We start from the raw sequence: 23829 nt of genomic DNA, 5'->3' as shown, positions 1-23829 counted from the left end.
TGTTGTGTGATTTTTAATTTTGTACACCCCAGTCCAACACTGGCATCTGGAAATCACATTTTTGTTATGATTCAGTATGTTGTGACATGGAATGCAGGTGATATCTTCCCAATACAACATGTAACTAGTGTTCTGTTCATTGTTAATTGTGATGAAGAGTCCAAGTGTTCAAGAACAAAATGCTGCAGATGCTGAAAATCTGCCCCATAAGAAGAAAATACTGTAAATATTCAACACGTCAAGGAGAATCCGAAAGAAGGAAAATAAAGTTAATGGCCAAGATCTTATTGCAAACTTCAGAACCTCAAATATAAAACCAAATATACGTTCCAATACCATCACCCCCCTCCCCACTTAACAGTACCAGATTAAGTCAGCAATTTTATTAAAAGAAGCCTCCCAAATGGCCTTTGCCCAATCTTTCATCCAACAGGTCAGAGGCCAACAGCTCTGATGCCTCCACAACGCCGTAATAAGAGTGACACAACTAAAGCAGCGAAGATATCTCAGGACACTGCCAGATAAATAAATTCCTGAATACAGGTCATTCTGCAATAACACGTGTTTCATTAATGCGAATTCGCTGTAACGCGATTGATGAATTAGCGACACAGTTTCCAAACCATGTACTTTTAAAATTTGTGTTGGCTGTAGTGCTGTTTCTAAAGTGCAATTTTTGTATAATGCAGGGTTGCATAAAAATACAACAATCACATCATAGAAGAATTAACAGTCGTTCTGTGTGTCAACCTGGTGAAGCTACCAAACAGGACTAGTTACACACCAAAAAGCACAAGCCGCAAATGCTGGACAGAGTGAAGTGATCTCACAACCAACAGATCAGACCTAAGCTCTGCAGTCCTGCCACGTCCAGATGTAAATGGTGGACAATTAAACAACTCATGGTTGTAGGAGGCTCCACAAATATCTCCATCCCCAATATTGGGAGAGCCCAGCACATCTGTCCAAAAGATAAAACTGAAGCATTTGCAGCAATCTTCAGCCAGAAATGTTGAGTGGATGATCCATTTCAGTCTCCTCCAGTGGTTCCCAGCCTCACAGATGCCAATCTTCAATTCACTCCTCATGATATCAAGAAACGGTTGGAGGCACTGAATATTGCATTGACTATGCCCCCGACAACATTCTGGCAATCATACTGAAGACTTATGCTCCAGAACTTGCTACTCTTCTGGCCAAGCTGTTCTAGTGCAGTTACAACACTGGCATCTACTCTACAATGTGGAAAATTGCCCAGGTATGTCCTATACACAAAAAAAAGGACAAATCTAACCTGGCCAATTAACACTCATCAGTGCATTCACAATCATTAGTAAAGTGATGGAAAATGTCATCAACAGTGCTATCAAGCTGTAGTTGCTTAGCAATGGCCTGCTGAGCAATGCCCAGTTTGGGTTCCATTAGGGCCACTCGGCTTCTGACTTCATTCCAGCCTTCATTCACACATGGACAAAACAGTTGAATTCCAGAGGTGAGGCGAGAGTGACAACCTTTGAATTCAAGGCCACATTCAATTGAGTGTGGCACCAAGGAGCCAGTAGCAAACTAGAAACAATGGTACCGGGGGTAAACTCTCTGTTAGTTTGAGTAATACCTGACACATAGAAACATGGTTGTGGTTGTTGGAGGTTGGTCATCTCAGCCCCAGGAGATGTCTGCAGAAGCTCCTCAGGGTAGTGTCCTAGGCCCAACCATCTTCAGCTGTTCATGAATGACCTTCCCTCAATTATAAGGTCAGAAGTGGTGATGTTCACCGATGATTGCACAACAGTCAATACCAATCACGACTCCTCAGATGCTGAAGCAGTTCATGTTCAAATGTAACAAGATCCAGACAATCCAGGCTTGGGTCAACAGGTGGCAAGTAATATTCGTGCCACACAAATGCCAGGCAATGACAATCTTCAATAAGAGACAATCTAATCATCTCCCTTGACATTCAATAGTGTTACCATTATTGAATCCCTCACTATCAACATCCTTGGAGTTGTAATTAATCAGTAAGTCAACTGGACCCACCACCTAAACCAAGTGCCTACAAGAGCAGGTCAGAGGTAAGGAACACCGTGGCGTGTAACTCATCTCCTGACTCCCCAGAAGAGTCTACAAGCCACAAGTCAGGAGTGTGATGGAATGCTCCCCTCTTGCCTGGATGTCTGCAGCTTTAGAAACTTGACGCCATCCAGGACAAAGCAGACTGCTTGATGGGCACTTTATCCACAAGCAACCATACCCTCTACCACTGACAATCAGTAGAAGCAGTGTGTACTATCTATGAGATGCGCTGCAGAAATTCACCAAAGATTCTCAGACAGCACCTTCCAAATCCACGACCACTTACATCTAGTAGGACAAGGGCAGCAGATACATGGGAATACCGCCACCTGCAAGATCCCCTCCAAGCCACTCACTGGCATGACTTGGAAATGTATCACCATTCCTTCACCCATCTAACGGCATTGTGGGTGAATTTACAGCATGTGGACTGCAATGGTTCAAGCAGACAGCTCACTACTACATTCTCATAGGCAGCAAGGAGCAGACAATAAATGCTGGCCATCTAGCGACACCCATGTCCCACAAGTGAATTTGAAATAAAGGAACTCTAGCTAAGGTTGAGCGTCAGAGAGAACATCACTCTGGGAATTGTATTGGTGCCTGGATGGGGGAGTGAGGTTGCTCTGCCTGTAGCCTTCTCTTTCAGCTGTGGAATGTCTGGCTGGAATGCTCTGGCCTGCTGCAAATGGACAGTTGTGAGGGACTGCCCATATGGCTGGAGACTGCTCAGCTTCTAATAAAATCCTGGCAGCCCCATGGTATAACTCTAATGGCTCCGCCCACCAAGTCCCCCAGACACCAATGTTTCACGTTGATGGCCTTTAATCAGAACTGCAAAATGTTAGAAATGTAACAGGTTTTCAGCAAGTAGGGAAGAGAGGATGGGAAATGAACAAAAGGGAGGTCCTCTGATGAAATCAAATGCAGAGGAGATTAAACGACAAAACAGATAATTGCTGAAGACCAAAGAAGATGGTAATTGGACAAGTAAAGAAACCATATATGGGTCTGGTGGAAATATAAGTGGCAGCAGCAGAATCAACAACAGTTGAAAGAAATGGGAGCAGTGATCATGATTTGAATTTGTTAAATTCACGATTAGCTGAAAATGTGTTGCTGGAAAAGCGCAGCAGGTCAGGCAGCATCCAAGGAGCAGGAGAATCGACGTTTCGGGCATGAGTCCTTCTTCAGGAATGAGGAAAGTGTGCCAAGCAGGCTAAGATAAAAGGTAGGGAGGGGGGACTTGGGGGAGGGGTGTTGGAAATGCGATAGGTGGAAGGAGGTTAAGGTGAGTGTGATAATGTGAGGGTGATAGGCCCGAGTGGGGGTGGAGGCGGAGAGGTCAGGAAGAAGATTGCAGGTTAGGAAGGTGGTGCTGAGTTCGAGGGTTGGGACTGAGACAAGGTGAGGGGAGGGGAAATGAAGAAACTGGAGAAATCTGAGTTCATCCCCTGTGGTTGGAGGGTTCCTAGGTGGAAGATGAGGCACTCTTCCTCCAGCCATTGTGTTGCTATGGTCTGGCGATGGAGGAGTCCAAGGACCTGCATGTCCTTGGTGGAGTGGGAGGGGGAGTTGAAGTGTTGAGCCATGGAGTGGTTGGGTTGGTTGGTCCGGGTGTCCCAGAGGTGTTCTCTGAAACGTTCCGCAAGTAGGCAGCCTGTCTCCCCAATATAGAGGAGGCCACATCAGGTGCAGCGGATGCAGTAAATGATGTGTGTGGAGGTGCAGGTGAATTTGTGGCGGATATGGAAGGATCCCTTGGGGCCTAGGAGGGAAGTAAGGGGGGAGGTGTGGGCGCAAGTTTTGCATTTCTTGCGGTTGCAGGGGAAGGTGTCAGGAGTGGAGGTTGGGTTGGTGGGTGGTGTGGACCTGATGAGGGAGTCACGGAGGGAGTGGTCTTTCTGGAACGCTGGTAGGGGAGGGGAAGGAAATATATTCCTGGTGTTGGAGATGGCAGAAATGACGACGGATGACACAATGTTGGTGGGGTGGTAGGTGAGGACCAGTGGGGTTCTGTCCTAGTGGTAATTGGAAGAGCGGGGCTCAAGGGCGGAGGAGCGGGAAGTGAAGGAGATGTGGTGGAGAGCATCGTCGACCACGTTTGGGGGGAAATTGCGGTCTTTGAAGAATGAGGCCATCTGGGTTGTTCGGTATTGGAACTGGTCCTCCGGGGAGCAGATGCGGCTGAGACGAAGGAATTGGGAATATGGGATGGCATTTTTACAGGGGGCAGAGTGGGTGGAGGTGTAGTCTAGGTAGCTATGGGAGTCGGTCGGTTTATAGTAAATGTCCATGTTGATTCGGCCACCTGAGATAGAAATGGAGAGGTCTAGGAGTTGAGTCTGAAAAGCTGTAAAGTTCCTTATGTTGAGCTTCATTGAAGGACAGCGTGGCCAGGGTAGAAAAGGAATGGAGAATTAAAATGCCAGGCAACTAGAAACTTAGGGTCATGCCTACAGACTGATTAGAGGTGTTTTGAATATAATCATGGCTCATTTGGGATGAAATATTTTTATTGTGACCCTTATTTTGGCATAGTATAGTTTGGTAATGCTGCTTTAAGAGGAACTTACTGTGGCAATGTTGGTTGACAGGTGGCAGATAGGTAATGTGGTAGGTAGACGGATGGTGAGTGCGTAGGGTGCTAGGTGAGTGAGTGGTCGAATTGCAGTTGAGTAGAGTAGTGGTAGGAAGGATGATGGGTGGGCAGGATGATAAATGTGAGGTGAGGTAAGTGGACAGGCAGGAAGATCAAAAGGGAGATGGAAATGTGAGTGAGTGAGTGAGAGAGTAAGTGAGTGAGTGTGAGTCAGTGTGAGTGAGGGCATGAGTGAGTGAATGAGTGAGTGAGTGAGTGGTGGGTGTTTGAGTGAAAGTGTGAATGTGTGATTGAATGAGTGAATGTTTGAGCGACTGATTTGAATGAGTATTTGAGTGAGTGATTAAATGAGAGTGCTAGTGATTGAGTGAGTAAATGAGGGAGTGAGTGAATAATTCAGGAAGTGATTTGAGTGATTGATTGAATGAGTGAGTATTTTAATGAGTGAGTGTGTGAGTGATTTGTCTGAGTGAATGCTTGGATAAGTTTTTGATTGTGTGTGAATGAGTGAGTGAGTATGTAAATGAATGAGTGAGATAGTGAGTGATTGAGTCGAGAGTGACTGAGTGAGTGAATGAATGAACAAGAGACCGATTGAGTGAATGCATGAGTGAGTGAATGATTGAGTGATTTGAGTGACTGAGTGAATGTGTGAGTAAATGATTGAGTGATTGAGTGAGTGAATGATTGAGTGAGAGTGAGTGATTGAGTTAGAATGAGTGAATGAGTGAGTGAATGACTGGGTGAGGGATTTGAGTGAGTGATTGAGTGAGTGCATATTTGAGTGAGTGTGAGTAAGTTAGTGAGTGATTTGAGTGGGTGAGTGAGAGAGTGAGTGATTTATTAAATGAGTTAGTGAGTGAATGAATGATTGAGCAAGTGAGTGATTGAGTGAGTGTGTGAGTGCATGAGTGAGTGAGAGAGTGAGTGTTTGAATCGAGATTGATTGAGTGTGCAACTGAGTGAATGAGTGAGCAAGGACAAGAGTGATTGAGTGAAAGCGTGCGTGAATGATTGAGTGAGTGATTTTGGTGAGTGAGTGATTGAGTGAGTGTGTGAGTGTGTGTGAGTGAGAGAGTGAGTGAATCGGAGTCATTGTGTCAAGTCAGGAATGGTTGGCTGGTTGGGGACCATTGACATACACCCCAAGTGATGGTGTGGTGGTGAAGTTTAATCACGTTTGGCCTGGAGCGATTTGGGCAGGGATTGGGGATAGCCAGATGTTCAAGAGGAACATTGGGAGGTATATCACTCTGAGTAATTGAGAACTAGTTGTGCAGTTACTCAAGAGTTAGATCAGGACTTTTCTGTCTAACACTTCCTGTGTAACAATGCAAGAAGTAAACCAGAGTTGTTTCTGACTATAACTCAGAGTTGGTGACTTTTGTGGAGGATCCTGGGGTCTGGGGTGGCGGCGGGGAGGTGGGGGGGGTTAAGGTCACAGGAAAATTTTCTATTCTAAGTTCAAGCTTCCCACAAGGTCAATGTGTTGGAATCTGACGAGCCTCTTGGGTCGCATATTTAGTCCCTGACAATCTGTAAGCTAGAATATTTAGAAATCCTCCCCATCTCCCTGCCATTCACGACTGCCATTTCTCTACTTTTCTCATAACCATGCCTGAGTCAAGATAACAGATTAAACAAGTAACTGAATTCCTCCGGGCGGCACAATGGCTCAGTGGTTAGCACTGCTGCCTCACAGCGCCAGAGACCCGGGTTCAATTCCCGCCTCAGGCGACTGACAGTGTGGAGTTTGCATGTTCTCCCTGTGTCTGCGTGGGCTTCCTCCAGGTGCTCTGGTTTCCTCCCACAGTCACAAAGATGTGCAGGTTAGGTGAATTGGCCATGCTAAGTTGCCCGTAGTGTAAGGGGTAAATGTAGGGGTATGGGTTGCGCTTCGGTGGGTCGGTGTGGACTTGTTGGGCCGAAGGACCTGTTTCCACACCAGAAGTAATCTAATCTAATGTCTGCGTGGGTTTCCACTGGGTGCTCTGGTTTCCTCCCACAGTCCAAAGATGTGCAGGTTAGGTGAATTGGCCATACTAAATTGCCCATAGTGCGAGGTGTATTAATCAGGGGTAAATGTAGGGGAATGGGTCTGGGTGTGTTGCACTTCGGAGGGTTGGTGTGGACTTGTTGGGCCGAAGGGCCTGTTTCCACACTGTAGGGAATCCAATCTTAACATATGCAACTTATAATGTGGACATTGGGAGGTGCTGGAGGGTGAGTCTGCTTTAACCCTCCCTGTAGAAAAATATGATGGGTAAATACAGTCTCACGGTACAATCTCTCTTTAACCCTTTGTGTTCTGATTTCCTGCACCTAAAAGTAAACCTGACTAAACTAAACACCCAGGGCAAGATTTTCTGTTGGGTTTTGAGGCCAGGACCAGATCACAAACCAACTCAAAATGAGAAATAGCCACAGGTCCTGATTCTCTCTAAGGTCGCCCCTTCAGTGCTGGACTGCAGGTTAGATAACTAATAGTGGCAGTGGCCAAAGTACTTAAATTTAATGCTCTGCAGAGTTTTTATTCTCCTCAGATTTGCGTGTGTTCAAATTGTTAGTCTATTTTCTTTGCAACTTTGTTTTTGTTTTATTGACTAGAAAAACTGGTTCAATTGTTCTTGATGCTGAACCTGTCATTACCTGGCAATTATTTAATTAGCAATATCATCAATCTGGTTATAAATACTGTGACCAGTGGAGGAAATAATCCGCGACATATCCTTTTTGTCCATACTACTGTAGATACGAGACGTAAACTGCACTGTCTGGCCATGTTTATTGTCATGCCATGTTAGAAACCTGTGATGATGCTGTGTCTATAAGAGCTTATTTTATCCTTTATTATTTTAAAGAGAGGTTTTCAAATATAGGTACTGAGCTGTCTACAGAGTCATAGAATCATAGAGTCATACAACATGGAAACAGACCCTTTGGTCCAACCAGTCCATGCTGACCATATCCCAAACTAAACTAGCCCCATCTGCCTGCTCCAGGCCCATATTCCTCCAAACCTTTCCTAATCATGTCTCTATCCAAATGTCTTTTAAACATTGTAATTGTACCTGCATTCACCACTTCCTCAGGAAGTTCATTCCACATGCAAACCACCCTCTGCGTAAAAAAAACCTCTTATCTCTTTTGTAAATCTTCCTTCTCTTTCCTTTAAAATGTAACCCCTAGTCTTGAAATCCTCCATCCTAGGGAAAAGACAACTACCATTAACTCTATCTATACCACCCACTATTTTATAAACTTCTATAAGGTCATCTCTCAAGCTCCTACGCTCCAGTGATAAAAGTCCCAGCCTATCCAATCTTTCTTTATAGCTCAAACTTTCCATACTTGGCAACATTCTCATAAATCTCTTCCAGCTTAATAATATCCTTCCTATAACTGAGCCACCAGAACTGGACATAGTATTCCAAAAGGGGCCTCACCAATGCCCTATACAAACTCAACATGACTTCCCAACTCCTATCCTCACAGATCTGAGCAATAAAGGTAATGCGAGCCAAACACTTCTTAAACTACCATGTCTATATGTGGCACAAACTTCAAAGAATTACGTACCTTTTCCCTAAAGTCCTTCTGATCCATAACACTACTTGAGGCCTTACCATTAATTGTATAAGCCCTATCCTTGTTTTTTGAACCAAAATGCACTACCTTGCATTTATCCAGATTGAACTCCATCTGCCATTTTTCAGCCCATTTGATCCATTTGATGAAAATCCCTTTGTAATCTTAAAAAAAATTCTTCAGTCTCTACTATATCACCATTTTTTGGTGTTGTCCGCAAACTTACTCATCACGTCTTATATATTATCATTGAAATCATTTATGTAAAAATGGAATGCCAGTAAAGTAAATGTCTTTTGAGGCTTTGAGGTATTTTTTAAAATTGGAACAATAGAAGAGCCTGAGTGGGTGTGGTCAAGCTTTCACAGAACCAGGATTTTTAGTTAGCTTTTAGCAGAATCTGCTGGCATTGTGAAAAGCTGCCACATCCCTCTTTGCTACAGTAGAAAGCTGGAGTTCTCTCTCTTTTTCAGAATTATCTTTTGATGTTTATTCCTCCTGGATTGGAGAACTACATGTGAGACAATTCATTTTCTGAATTTGCCTTTTGCCAAGGATGTGTTTATGGGATGTTAGTCATGATTTGAAGATGCTGATGTTGGACTGGGGTGTACAAAGTTAAAAATCACATAACACCAGGTTATAGTCCAACAGGTTTAATTGGAAGCACACTAAAGCTAATGTGCTTCCAATTAAACCTGTTGGACCATAACCTGGTATGTGATTTTTAATTGGGATGTTAGTATATTGGAACAGTTACTGTTTAGTAGTTAAATAATCTATTAATCAGTAAAGTTTTCCAGTAGAATTAAGTTATTCCAAGTTCCTCTTTCTTTCGGGTCTCATCTCTCCCATGGCCTAGCCCCCACCCCCACATATCAGACCTTATTATCACATAGTCTGCTATTACATACTACCTGTTGATAGCCACTAACAGTCTCCATTAACAGCTATTCACTTGCCCAGCCAGATCGTTATCCATTCCTTTGTCTGTCCAACTGTCTTCTCTCTCTTTGAAGTCTATCCCCAGCTATCATTCACTCCTTATCCTTTTCCCTCATCCTATCTTCTGCATATAAACTGTCATTTTCCCTGCTACCATCAGTTCTGAGGAAGGGTCACTGGACCCAAAATGTTAACTCTGATTTCTCTCCACAGGTGCTGCAAAACCTGCTGAGCTTTTCCAGGAACTTGTGTATTTGTTTCTGATTTACAGCATTCGCCATTCTTTCAGATCCTCTTTCCTTTGGTGTATTTTAACTATAGTGTTCGAATAAATTGTGCTTTGCTTATTGTCGAGTAGTTTGACCAATCAAATTGTCTCTGGAACACAACACCTTACATTTACCTTTAAAATAAGAAAAATTTACTGTCTAAGCTACCTTCTGAATAGTTTGACAGGATCGGTCTGTCTGAACATCTAAGAGACAATTGCTGTTTGTTTAACATTGTGGGCAAACATGACATCTTGACAAGCCATCATTAGTTGAAAACATAACTTTTATTTGGACAACAGGAAAAGCAAAGAAAAACAATAGAAAAGTTGAATTTACTTTTGAGAACAAAGAGAGGCTGCTTGCAACAAACATATAGTCACTAAAGAATTACTTCACCCAATTCATATCAGATGGAAGCAGATTTTATTTAAATCCTGCCTGGCTGTTGTGCCTAATGCTGCAGTATTCTATCACGTGATGTTTGTCCTGCTCAATGTTCACAACTTTCTTGGAGAGGCCTGCTTCTGCTCTTTCAGCTCTTCCATGTCCATCACATCCCCTCTTTACTTGCTCTAGTTGTGCTAGCCCATCATGTGAGGATTACACAGTGCATTCTGCCTGAAGACTATAAATCTAGCATCATAAGCTCATCTCCAGGAGGCATATCATCTGCTCCGTCATGGCTCTGGTGAAAAAATGGGCAATATTACAATTAGCCTCAGTCAGGCTTTTGCATAATCAGTTTTCATGGTAGACCTGTCTCCCAATAACCATCCTTGTAAAGCATCTGGCCCTTGAAACAAACTAAGAACATGAGAATTCTCAAGGGTCTAGATATCATGGAAGATTCCAGGATACCTGGTGTAAATTTATAAGGGATGGTGCCAATGATCACAGATGGGATCCTTTTCTACAGAGGAAGTCTGCTGTATTATGATATGACCCTCTCAGTGTGATGTGTACACAGTCTACAATACCCTGCACCCTCAGGACGTCAGCTATGTTGGCAAAGTCTACTGTCCAGGTTGTAGCATTGACCTCATCACAGGGTAACAGGATGAAGTGGTGTGATCTGGCACAAATTGAACAATAATAGACTTGATACATTTATGAGTTGAAGATTGAGAAATCCTACTGGATCATTGGAAATATTTCACAAATATTTCGTACAACTGTCACCTTGATGGCTCCCAGAACAGAATGTTCACCCATCCCTTCATGTCACATCTCCCACTTCAGCAGTTAGCATCATTCTGTGACAGTGTCCTGGGATATCCTCAGTGTATGACAACAATGGCCCCCTCATCTGAAGGAAATGGCATTAAGTATTCTGGGCCCCCTGTGTCTCCTTCACATCCTGACAATTGTTTGGTTGTGACTTCTCCATGCGGAGGCTGTTCAGCAGCTATTGGAGGTTGCTGTTGATCATGGACTCGCTGATGTATCTGTTCGTTTTCCATTTTTCTGTGCCTTCATTGCATCACAAAAACAGCAACAGCAATGATAATCTCAATTGTAGCAGAATCCATTGTGCATACTCCCAATGAACCGATGTGGGGAACATCAGAAACAGAACAGGTCCTTAATAATACTTGCAGTCAGCACACATTTCATTTGAAAAGGTATAATCCTCTGCACAGTGGAACAAAGAGGTGTCAGACAAGAAGAACCATCGAATGACTTTACACGGACCTTTGATATGGGCATCTTATTCTGATGAATGCATCACAAGCCATGTAAATATTGCATGATTATTAAGAACTTTCCCCATCCCCACATTCTAAATCAGCCATGAAAGACAGCTTTGTGTATCAGAGCATGTTAGCAATTCCTTGCAGTTCAAAGTGAGAGGATATCAGTTTTTTGTTTTCTATGCAGCCTATGAGATCATGGATTGTCTTCGTGAATTATGGCCCACAGGGGCCACTTTTAAAGTCATCTGTGATTATCTCTGCTTCACCATGATCTACAATGACCAATGATATGGTCACAGTTGCTTGTGTTCCACACTGGTGGACATTGCATGCATTCACATGCAAGATATTATGATTATAGGTGACTCCAGCCTGTACTGTGAAAGTTCCTGATTAATGAAATTGCCCCTTGAAAAGTTACACATAGCTCACACTCTGGGTGTAGTTGCAGCCATTTTCCAGTTCCAGTGTGCATTCCTGAACTGCATGGGTACAGAAGGCAATGCAGGTCATGGTTGGTGGAGCAAATCAGATACTCAGCCTGGTAGACAAAAGCCCCCTGAAACCTCCATGTTCCTTTCTCCCTGGGCATTCTCAGTTAACTCATCAGTACTGAGTTTCCATATTCCCACAAATCTTTTTGAATTACCACTTTATCTCCTAACATTACCTGTGAGTCCAAGCCCTACAACTTAGTAGTACAACCATTGTCCTCCATTATTTCCCTGTTAAGGCCAGGTGGCCGTGACTGTCAATGATCTCCTGTTTTGCAGTAACCCATGTCCTCCTATGCACCATCACCTCCTACCTTTACATGTTGAGTTTCTGCCCCTTCACAATTCTTGTCATGTCTGCATCCTAGTATGCTGCTTCTGCTCCCCAGAACTGACTTCTCCAACTGCAGCCCCTAATAACCCATCTTGACTTTCATTGAGCTGATCCCCAGGACTGGTCATAGCTCATCCCACTACTGATCAATTTGGATGGACATCCCCCAGTGATCAAGTCCCTGACTGATCTCTATGCAGTTCCCCAACTGGTTGCACTTGATCTGCAAGACTGATTATGGCCACCTCCCAGGACCGCAGCAATATGGACCACCTGACCCTGACCACCCAAGCAGCGACTAACCGGGTCCAAGCTCTGGGCTGATACTGGATGATGCCTTTGACTTAATGTAGTGGGAGCACTGACTGAAGACTTTGGTCTTTGACTTGTCTGAGAAATATTCCCCATAGACTCTGAGACATGGCCATTTAGCATATGCAGAGTGTTTGTCACATAAACTGCTGGCACATGGTATAGGTGCATCTTTGAGGTATTACAGTGCCATACAGTAAGATGTCCAGCCTTTTGATTGATCACTGCTAACCACGACAGACTGTCAGGCTTTCTGTCTGAGCTGAAAGGCAAGATAAGACAGAAATATTGTGAACCTGTAACTTCTGAATGATACAACAAAGCATAAAAAGGCAAGGCAAGGCAGAGATGCTTCGAATAGCCAAATAGGTACAAAATAATATGAAGTCAGCAAGTAAACAGCCCTGAGACACACACTGGTGAAATCCATGAGACAAATGGGTGGTTGTCCCTACATGCAAAGTGTCCTCGCAGTAGCATTACAATAATAGGAACCAACACACTTTAAAGTACAGCATTGAGGGACACGATTGTATTGTGAGTAGGTCAGAGATGTACGATGAGGATGCAGGGATACTGTAGTTGTTTGATGCTAACCTCTGTGGTCAGAGGGTGCACACAGTCACTACCCATGGAGTGTGTTATGAGATGTTGGTGACTGATATCCAAGATGGATCCCCAGAGGAGAAGTGCTGAACTGGAGTTGTCAGATACTCACTCTGACTTTAATGGCAAGAGTTGTTGCCATCTCCAGTTTCTCTCCAGCCCATGGGACAATATGAAAATACGTGTCAATGAGGCAACATAAGATACCAAGGGCATGCAAATAAGCCTCTCATCACTTACTAGCCGGATTCTCATCTTCCTGTTCAAAACTCAGTTGCAGAATTGTTCTTTTCTTGATGTCAAAAATGTCACTAGTATCGATCTCGCCATTCTCCTAACTGCCTCACCAATGCCCATGTTGTTTAGAGGCTGGGAAGATTCTGCCCACTCTTCCTGTCATCAGTCATTTGGGGTAAGGTGAATCTGGGCTCTAGGGAAGCTATCCACACCCCTGAGGAAATGAAGGCTCATTAAGAGTCTTGATGAAGATAATTCAAGGAAACCAAAATAAGTTTTAAGTTGGCCGTCACTTTCTTTATGCAATGGGGACAGACCAACTGCTTGGAGACCAACATCCAAAGGAAGAGGTGCCAGCACTCCAGTTACCCTGGGTACCCGCCTTGTCTGCAGCTTACCTCCTTCAACCCCACTTCTTTAATAATGGAGGACTGGCTGAAAGAGCATCTTACCTTGCCGTGTATCCGGGTGCTTCTCTGAAGTTGGAAGGTTGCCATTTAACCCTTAGCTTCAGAGCCTGCCGCAGGAAATGCATCCAAATGATCCAACATGAAAATCTTAAATTGAATCAGCATCACCCACAAGTGGTTCCCACTTCCCCTCTCCCCCACGTAAACATCTGCTAGATTTACTCTCGTTATCAACTGACTGTAATCGATTACTTGAATGTGCAAGTTGAAATAATTTAAATATTTACTGCTAATATGTTTTATTTTCAATGAAGTATTATGATAGAAGGATATAATGCTGTGGAATGGCAGAAAACATAACAGGGTGAGAAAAAGAACCTCAGTTCAACATTTAGTCATTCAGCCCCATAAACCCATCTGTTATCATAGATCTATCCTGTAATGTTTTAAGGATAACCTAAGGTTGCTGCATTCTAACATTGCATCAGTAATTTACATTGTTTTGTTAACTACATAGGCAAATTGAAATGAGTCAAATGAACATATTGGAACTCTGTCCTATTTTATGCAGGCTGATGAGTGATGGCAAGGCCCAAATCACTTGGAAGTTTAGATGAAAGCCATTAGTCCCAGATGATGGATATTAATAAATAATAAGTTGCTCACCAAAGTAAAAGCAAATCTCAATAAATGTTTTAAATGACAATTTTGAAAGTTAAATCAATAAAGAAGCACCCATAAGCATGGAAAACATCTTAGTCAATAGGTATTCCAAGGTTATTTGGGAATAACCAAAGATTTGAACAAAAGCAATCAGTTCCTCTCTACTGGCCTTCAGTATGTCTCATTCTGTATAAGATTTTACCAGGAGCACAGCTATCAGGAGATCTTTAAGTTGTCCAGTTATGTATGAGCATTACCATGCATACCATCCATTTCAGCAGCTTTTCTTAGTAAAATTATTACATACCAACATTGGAGTAATAACCTGACTCGCACTCTGAGCTTTATTTTAACTTCTGTTTCCATACATTTCAACCAAACTATAGTGAAGATTTGATTGGCAGAGCTTTGTCAGCTGGGATCAAGATACTAAATCAATGTAGTTTGTTAATTGCCTTCATAACCTTGAATGGCTCAATCACCAAGATTGCATTTTGGCTGTTGTTATTGTGCTTTATTGCAACACACTGTTAAATAAAACAAATCTGTCTTTGAAATAAAAAAAATCTGCTTTAACCCATTCTTGGCTGTCCCTGTGTACCTTAAGTCTTAGATCAGTACAGTATTCATGAACAGTGTGTAGCAATATTAATCAATGTGGCTCAATTGATAGTGCTCTTGACTATGTTAGTTGCTTTAGTTTAAGCTCCACTCCAGAAACCTGAGCATTATATTCAGGATGACACTTCAGAGTCACTCAGAAGGAATGCAACACCGTCTGAGATTAGATTAGATTCCCTATAATATGGAAACAGGCCACACGGACCCACCAAAAAGCAACCCACACAGACCCATTCCCCCTGATTGATGCAGCTAATGGTGTGGGCAATTTAGCATGACCAATTCACCTAACTGGCACATCTTTGAACTGTGGGAAGAAACTGGAGCACCAGGAGGAAACCCATGTAAGACACAGCAAGAACGTACAAACTCCACACAGTCATCCAAGGCTGGAATTGAACCTGGGTCCCTGGCACTGTAAGGCAGCAGTGCTAACCACTGAGCCACAGTGATGGTGCCCTTTGAATGAGAATACTTTTGCTTTCCCAGAAAGATAAAAGATTTGTGACAGCATTTTGCACAACTGGGAAGGTATTCCTTGTATAAAAGTAGGAAATGCTGAAAATTCCTGGTAGGTGAAGCAACACCTGAAGAAAGAAACAGAATTAACATTTTATGTCAAGGACTTTTCATCGGAAATCACCTTGACTTGAAGTATTAGCTTTTCTTCTCTCTCCACAGATCTCCTGGACCTGCTTAACAGAATTCTGTAATCGGTTTTGTGGTTGTTTGAATCCCTGATATTGCTACCCTGCCTTATCAAAGAAGTGTATGTTCTTTTAAACAAGTTATCCATGTAAAACAGCTTTTGAATAAACTCCTAGGCTGCCATTTTCAGAATTGTTGGCTATGTTATCTCTATCAGTAAATAATTACAGATGTTTGGACTCACCCTTAATCCTGTTATTTTAATGATGTGAAGGGAAGTTCAGAGCAACAGGTTGGGCTATAAAAAATACAGAGGCCTCTCGACAAGGATACGGTTTTGAAAACACCCTGCAGTAAAGCATCCTGCTGTTTCAGAAGCTGTTATCTTCTTGTTACAACCTGTGAACAGCCCATGATCAACAGTGGTTCCTCCCTCTTTTGTTTGTAGCTACTGACTCATGGTCTTTCAGTAACTTGGCATTGTCTGAAATTATTTGCATTACATTGTTTACCATACTGGATACGGCATTAGCGTGATTAATCAGTGAGTGTAGAAAGAGTCCAACTTTCTTGATTGTATATTTTCTGAATCTTTTGCAAGGTTCTATCTCCCCCTACAGTCAAGCTGCGATTCCTCTAAGTATACATTTCTCTCCATATTTTCTGAGGGTTAACAATTGCCCTGTTTGCTCATTTATACATGCAATTGAAAAAGTTCTCACTTTACATAATGCAATATAATTCATTTCAAAAATGAAATCCAAGACAAATAATAACACCTTTTGATTAAAAGAACAAGCCACCATCAATGTCAGTCTAAACGTAAAGGAGCAGGAGCATTACCAATATGATTCTCTGCTTATTGTGATCATCCTTTGAGAAGAGGGGGAGCGCACAACTTGGCTTGAGATTCTGAGAGCACACAGGGATAAGGAAGACATGGCATTCTTGGGAGGGGACAGCAAGAACAGAATGAAAAGTTTATCTTGATATAACATTCAGACATTTCCAGGCAAAGGAACCAGTTATACAACTTTAATAAGACTAACTCCAACTTAAAGAAAGAACACAATAAACATATTGAGTTGATAAACTAAGATCAGATAATTGACTTTATTCATCTATGTTATGGTCTGATATTCTATCCTGTTAAAGACATGTGAGCTAAAGGTAAAGTTGCCCTTATGCTACTGGACCATAGGGTTGCTCTCTCGTTAGGTGAGACTACTGCTGGTGGTTTAACGTAAGGAAAAGCACGCCTCAAGCAAGGGGAGAGATTGAGAAGGACAGTCCTTAATAGTAACCTCAGCTGGTGTGGGAATTCAATCCATGATATTAGCACCACTTTGCATCACAAACCAGCCATCCAGCCAACTGAGCTAACCAAATAGTTGATCATCAAGGATTGGGGAAAGAAGGTAGCCTCTCAAACCAAGGTAAGTGTGGATAGAAAAGGCCAAGGAAGTAATTGGAAGTATGGTCTCTCCAACCTAGAGATTGTATCCAATAAGATCAAAGAGTGAAGTGAGTATAGTGAGAGACACAAAACATTCCAGTTGCAAGCTTGGCTTACCCAGTATTTTCCTGCTCAGCACCCCTTGGAACAGTAGACCCGCAAATTCACACATCTTCTCTCCTCAGGCAACTCCTCCAAGTTGTTATGTCCAATGGTCAGTGCGTCAGGATGCCTTTAAGAAAGATACTCATGATATCATCACTGTATAGAACCTTGTGATCTTTGGGTAAAGAGTTTCTGTACCATTTTACTTTGAAGCATAACACACTGCTGAAAGTATGCTCCTCTGTTGAAATTTGGCTGCTTCATATTAACCAAGACACTTTTGTGACTGAGGAATGTAATGTTGATACACAATAGCTGCAATAAATATCTTGCAGTGTATTTAAAATCTATATCCACACCCAGTTTCTTATATTGTGTGACTTCCGACATTACAAAAGCTGCTAGACAATCATTACACCAGCTGCTAAGGGAAAAGTACTGATCTAAATTTTAATTTAACTGGGATATTAAATATCTTAATTATTTACCTGACAGTTTCACGGCTTATCCACTGCCCTTCAAGCTCTTCCAAGCTAAGTTTAGAAGGAGGGTTTTTGTTGGATTCCAAGCCTGATACCACTTTCCAGGGCTTTGACAGATCTGCCTTCAGCTGCATTTCACTACTTCCTTCCATGACTGCTCTTTAGCAGTTAAAGTTCCACCACTGTTGCTGGATAAGAGTGATCATGCAATAGGAGATAGTGAGGTCTGCAGATGCTGGAGATCAGATGTGAGAGCGTGTTGCTGGAAAAGCACAGCAGGTAAGGCATCATCCGAGGAGCAGGAAAATCGACGTTCCAGGCCGGACCCCTTCATCAGGAATGGCTCCAGCCTGAAACATCGATTTTCCTGCTCCTCGGACACTGCCTGATCTGCTGTGCTTTTCCAGCAACATACTCTCAACCCTGAGCATGCAAGACGTCAGGGTATAACTAGCCACTAACTAATTCCATTGGGGATTTGAGAGTCTTCTAGAAACATAGTGAAAGCTGGAAACTGATCAGAATTATCTAACTTTAAAATGTTTGGATAAGTCAAATAGATGTTCTGTGGCTAGCTGTCTAACTGCCATAGATTAGAAAGGTAACCATTACTTAGGAAGGTATTGAGCATGCACTGATATTATTCACAATTAGAAGTGGTGGTAATGTCCCTTTTCTAGTGATCCAGAACCCTAACTAATGTTCTGAGGACATGGGGGTCTGAGTACCACTAGAACAGATGCTGAAATTTGATCTCAATTTTTAAATCTCGATAAATAAATTAGCACAATGACAACCACGCAAGCATAACAATTGTAAAATCCCATTTAATTCACCAATGTCTTTTAGGAAAAAAAATCTGCCATCCCTACCCGGTCTGGCCTACATGTGACTTCAGACCCATCGGACTGTCCTTTACACTGAACTGTCCTCTAAGCAATTAGGAGAAGCAATAAATGTTGGCCTAGCCAGTGGCATCTACATTCTGTGAATGAGAAAAGAAAAAATGGTCTTGAAAACATAGTACTTCTGCCGAGGAATTTCTTTGATGAAATAAGTGTAATGTACACAGATGAATCTAACTGTCTGCAATGGTATAATCAGTACTAGTTAAAGGTACTGGCAATGGATTAGAAAATATATTCGAATTGATGCTTGAATTAAGAACTTTAATTTGAATGAAAATAACAGATTACTGGAATAGTTTTATTTATAAAATGGTCCAATCAACATTAACAGATTTTTATTAACTTCCTATTGTCATAAATCATATATGACAAAATCTGTATAGCATTTTTTAAATTGAAATATGTATAGGTGATGTGAGATGGCAAGATAAACTGATGATCTGCCATTGTCATGCTGAGATATTTATGCCTTCTCCCATAAAATAAATATGAATCTATATGGTCACATAGTACAAAAAAATTCAATGAACATTTAATAAAATATGGGCAGCATGGTGGCTCAGCGGTTAGCACTGCTGTCTCATAGCACCAGGGACCTGGGTTTGATTCCTGCCTTGGGCGACTGTCTGTGTGGAGTTTGCACATTCTCCCTGTGTCTGCATGGGTTTTGTCCGTATGCTCCGGTGTCTTCACACAATCCAAAAATGTGCAAATTAGGTGAATTGGCTATGCTAAGTTGTCCATATAGGGTAAATATAGTGTAGGGGAATGGGTCTGGGTGGGTTACTCTTCAGAGGGTCGGTGTGGACTTATAGGGCTTAAGGGCCTGTTTCCATACTGTAGGGAATCTAATCTAATAAGTACAGGTGTATTAGAATCACACACACTTACATGTCTAGGCTCAAGCTAAACAATTCAGATGGACAGGAACATGTTTTGCTTAACTTTTCATGTTGCAAGTGAACACTGGTCAGTAAGATGGACACTGAGAAATTAATATCATTAGGTTACATGTCATGATATAGGCATAATATCATGAGCATGTGCCTTAAAGTTGGACTACATATCGGCTACAAGACAAACCACAACATCTACCTTTTTCCATAAAAAAGAAATCTGAAACAGATATACATCATTTAACATAGGCATGTGCTATCAATTCAACAGTTAATAAGATTAATATTCAAACTTCAATATAGTGTTTTAGAGGTTTGAACTCATCTTGATCTGGTGGTTGTAAATCCATCTGGAGAGGTGTATGTTATGCTGTATCAGTCCTGGCTGAAAACTTGATTGTCCAGCCACTGGCTGCTCTGACTCAGCTTCTTTACACAAACATTGTCAATGGAGGTTTCATCCTTACTCCCCAAAATCACAATTGGCGCATTATACATCGGTTGGAGCTGGCTTCTGTTCCCTTGCAAGGTAGCACCAAAGTTGGTAATGACTTCATATGGCCTGAGCCGATTGTATATCTGAGAAGTCTTTGCTCACGCCAAGGTATTTGCAACAGGACTTCTGATTCACACTGATGCTGGTCTGCTGTATAATTGTGATAGTTCTCTACATACTCACCAGTCGTGCATTTCTTTCGCTCAATGCTGGCGTTGAAGAAGAACATTCTGTGTTTAAAAATAGTTCTCCAGTTGATTGCTAGGCATATCACTTACACTTGCCTTCCAAGCATAAGTTGCACTAGGGATGGTAATTCTTTCTCCATTGGCTTTTCATGGAAAATGCAGCAATGCAATGAGTATGTCTGGTTTTGCAGCTTGATACTTAATGAGCCGGCTAGGTACCATATGTTCTGCTAGACCATTTGAGCATGAATCACGGGTGACAATGTGTTAATGCCTCACCATTCAAAACCTGGTTGGAGAATTCAAAGTTTTATTCTCAACCTGGCGAATGACATTTCTGCCAATTTTGCCTTGTTTTCCCAATTGACTCTTCAATGCCCAAATTGTTCATGGGATAGGAAGATTTTGCTTTTCACTTCTAAGTCGAGATAGAGGGTGAAACAATAATGGTCAATGAGGATAGGCTGAGACTGATGGAAGTCAACATGACTGAGTCTTAGTGAGATCCTATGGATTGTACAAAAAGGGACACAGCTCAGAATGAAAAATCGGAGCTTGAGTAGGGAGAAACTTAGAAAATTAATTGGTTAAGAAGATTCTGTGTAGTATCCTACAAAACATTTATCTTCAGTTATGGAATCCTTAATGCTGTTATGAGCTCTACCATTTTTAAATGGGGAGAGTTAAAAATATCAGTGAATTTTAAAAATGAAGATATATTTTTCTTAAAACCTTTCTAAAGCAGTTAAAAATAACAGCTTCAAGTGTTTCATTTATATTTATTACCATCTCTCAAATGAGAGTGATATTACGAGACTTGGCTGTAAATATAACGATTTTCCCACTTCTTGACTCTACTAAAAGCTGCTTTCCACTTGTATGGTGTTACTCCTTCAATGGCATTTTCAATCAGAGCTTTTAAGTGGATACACTGGTAGTCACTTATATTTGGAAAAGCTGTAGCAGTATAATCTTTCCTGTTGTTGATTACAGCCCATTTGAGTGAAGACCATGCTGATTCTAAAGGACTAAGGTGAGGGTAACTGGGAGGAAAGTACAAAAGCTCATGGCCATAATTTTGAGCAATTTTAGGACAGCAAGAAATATTATCTATTTGAATAGTTGATGAAGTCTGTAATGGTACATTCTGGATGACATCTGTTTTCTGTGGTAGAATTTCTGATGAGTCATCTGTATAGTGCTTCAATCCTGAAGAAATAACACTTTGTTTTGGTTTGATCACCACTGTGCATTTTCCATAGGACTTGCTGAGCACTTGGCATAATTCTTTGAAAATCTCTTCTTTAATACCTATAGTCTTTGGAGATGTCCACTGTTCTCTTGATTGGAAGAAGACTCTGTATTGCCAAGGAACCCATCCTCTAACTCCCCCAGCATGGATCAGTGTCAATCCTTCTGATGGGGACTTGGATTTGACTATACTGCAGAAGATGTCACCTGTTATCAGATTTTCAGAAACATGTGTTTCACCCAAATAAACAGTGTAAAGTCCGTCATTTTGAAAATTTCTCAATGTCTTCAAGTATTGCAGACATTGATGTCTCCGTAAGCTACTAAGTTCATTTGAGTACATCTTAGATCTTAGAAGTAATTTAGTGAAATTTGGCATTTTGTTCCATGCAGGATAGTTCTTTTATGATTGACTAATTGAGGGAAAAGCTACCATAACTCAAAAGATGGAGTAATTTTATTTCTCATTATAGTGGATGGAGGGGATTGCTTATGACAACATAATGCACGAGATGACATTGGCATGACATCGCAATAGACAGTAATGACTGAACATCATTTTGCAACAGGAGGGGAAATCAAAAAATCTGTCACATATCCACCTCCTAACCTCAGCTTGATAACTGGGGCATATCATTAGCCCAACCTCTCACCAGAAATGTGCAATGTAAAGGAAGAAAAAAAAAATTGGAAAAGGGAAGTAAATATGTGATTAATATATGTGATTATATAATATATAATAGTAATATCCCAATAGCTGACTGTGTCATATTTTGTGACCCCAAAATACAAAAGACTCAAATGAATTGGTTGAGCTATGTGACAATGTTCAGAATTAAAAATGCATTACTTATGGAAGACCAGTTCTGAATAGCATTGAAAACTGTTAAAAAAAGAACAAAATAAGTGATAAATTTCCAATTTCTCTTAAATGTCATCTGGAAATTAGATAGTGTAAAAATAGATTGATAGTATTAGCCAATTCCATTTAAGTATGAAAAAAAAGGTTTCATTCTTGTTAATTGTCCTCCTTCAGCAGATAAAATAAACTTTGGAAGATATTCATGGCAGGGTACAGAATGCATAGGGGTTTGGAAGGAAAATATTTTTAATTGTTGGCTGCCTGATTTTCAACTGAAAAAAGGCAAACAGCAACTAGAAGTTTGTTAGGAACGTAATTGCTTGCTTGAAATCAAATTCTGGTAATACCTTAAAAGGTGTGTCCACAAAACAAACTGGAGGTCTTTCAGATATGCAAACTGAACATACAGCTTTTATGGAATGTGAATTACAGTTTTCAAAGGAAAATGAGTACAGCATATATTCTGGATGTAGGTTTGCTCGCTGAGCTGAAAGGTTCATTTCCCAGATGTTTTGTTACCTTGCTAGGTAACATCTTCAGTGAACCTCATGCGAAACAATGCTGAAAATTCCTGCTTTATATTTATACGTTTGGGTTTCTCCAATGAACCTTTCAGTTCAGCGAGCAAATCTACATCCAAAACCTCAACCTGAGCTACAAATCTTCTCAAAACTTGCTAAGAGCATATATTCGCCTATATCAGTGTCATTTTTCAAACATTGAGAAGAATGCCAACAACTGAAAATTTCTAACAGGTTCCTTTTATCTTTCCCAGGGATTCTGGAAGTCTCTCTAATAAAGAGGTTTTTCAGGTATCTTTCAAGATACTTATGGAAACATTAAAAAAAGCACACAAAAGTTAACAAAATTTTTCTGGCTTAATGTTAGCTATTCTCATACTGCCTGAAACACTGAACTTTCACATGTAGTTTTATGTGACATGATTTTGATTACATCACAAAATATTTTAAACACATTTTGTAGTCAGCAGTTAGGTATTAAATGTTCCTCATTTGTCTTAAAGAAAGCTGGCATCAAAGATTCAACAATCTCTGTGGGATGATTTTTCATTTGTGGAGCATCGTTTAAATCTAACACAAAACGAGTTGGTGAATGACAGCAGTGATGTCAGAAAGGTGATAGACAGCCAATCATACTGAAGTAGTCACATACTATAAATGAGGAAATTAAAAGCAGTTAAAATAATTCACTTTTAATTTTCAGACAGCAAAAATAAATGACAAGGAGTTCAAATAAAGGTGAATTTTTAAAATGAAATTTTAAAGAATAAGGGGTTTTTAAAACCATTACAGAGAAATTTATCATTCCACAATTATAAAATTAATTCTTCAGTGCCAGTGAGGGTGGTCATAAGTATATTACTAGTTACATCTACTTCAACAAATTGTAGCATTTTCAGGAACTTTTATAGCAATATTAACGGCATATAAGTGCAAATGTTTGATAATTCTAACGATTTACATGAATGCTGTATGGAGAGATGTAATGCCTCAGCACTCAGCTGCACATCTTCTGGAGCAGTATAGAATCACTGACAACAACTGCTGGAATTCCAGGTTAACATATGCATATGTGATTCAGGAATTGCTGTCAGTTTTTGTGGTGGTAACAATGAATATTAATGGTTTCACCATCACTATTGCCAAATTAGACCATATATTA

The 23829-nt window shown here is 41.1% G+C and overlaps 1 protein-coding gene across 1 annotated transcript; it reads right to left on the bottom strand.

Annotated features, from left to right (window-relative positions):
• Positions 1-20841: 20841 nt before the first annotated feature.
• Positions 20842-21663, bottom strand: LOC132820309 (uncharacterized protein C21orf140 homolog). The gene has a single exon (XM_060832334.1). It carries the CDS (start codon positions 21661-21663, stop codon positions 20842-20844), a length of 822 nt encoding a protein of 273 aa, XP_060688317.1.
• Positions 21664-23829: the final 2166 nt, after the last annotated feature.

This window comes from Hemiscyllium ocellatum, chromosome 11 (assembly GCF_020745735.1).
Source record: "Hemiscyllium ocellatum isolate sHemOce1 chromosome 11, sHemOce1.pat.X.cur, whole genome shotgun sequence".
Classification (NCBI taxonomy): domain Eukaryota; kingdom Metazoa; phylum Chordata; class Chondrichthyes; order Orectolobiformes; family Hemiscylliidae; genus Hemiscyllium; species Hemiscyllium ocellatum.
This window is presented reverse-complemented; position numbering and strand designations above follow the sequence as displayed.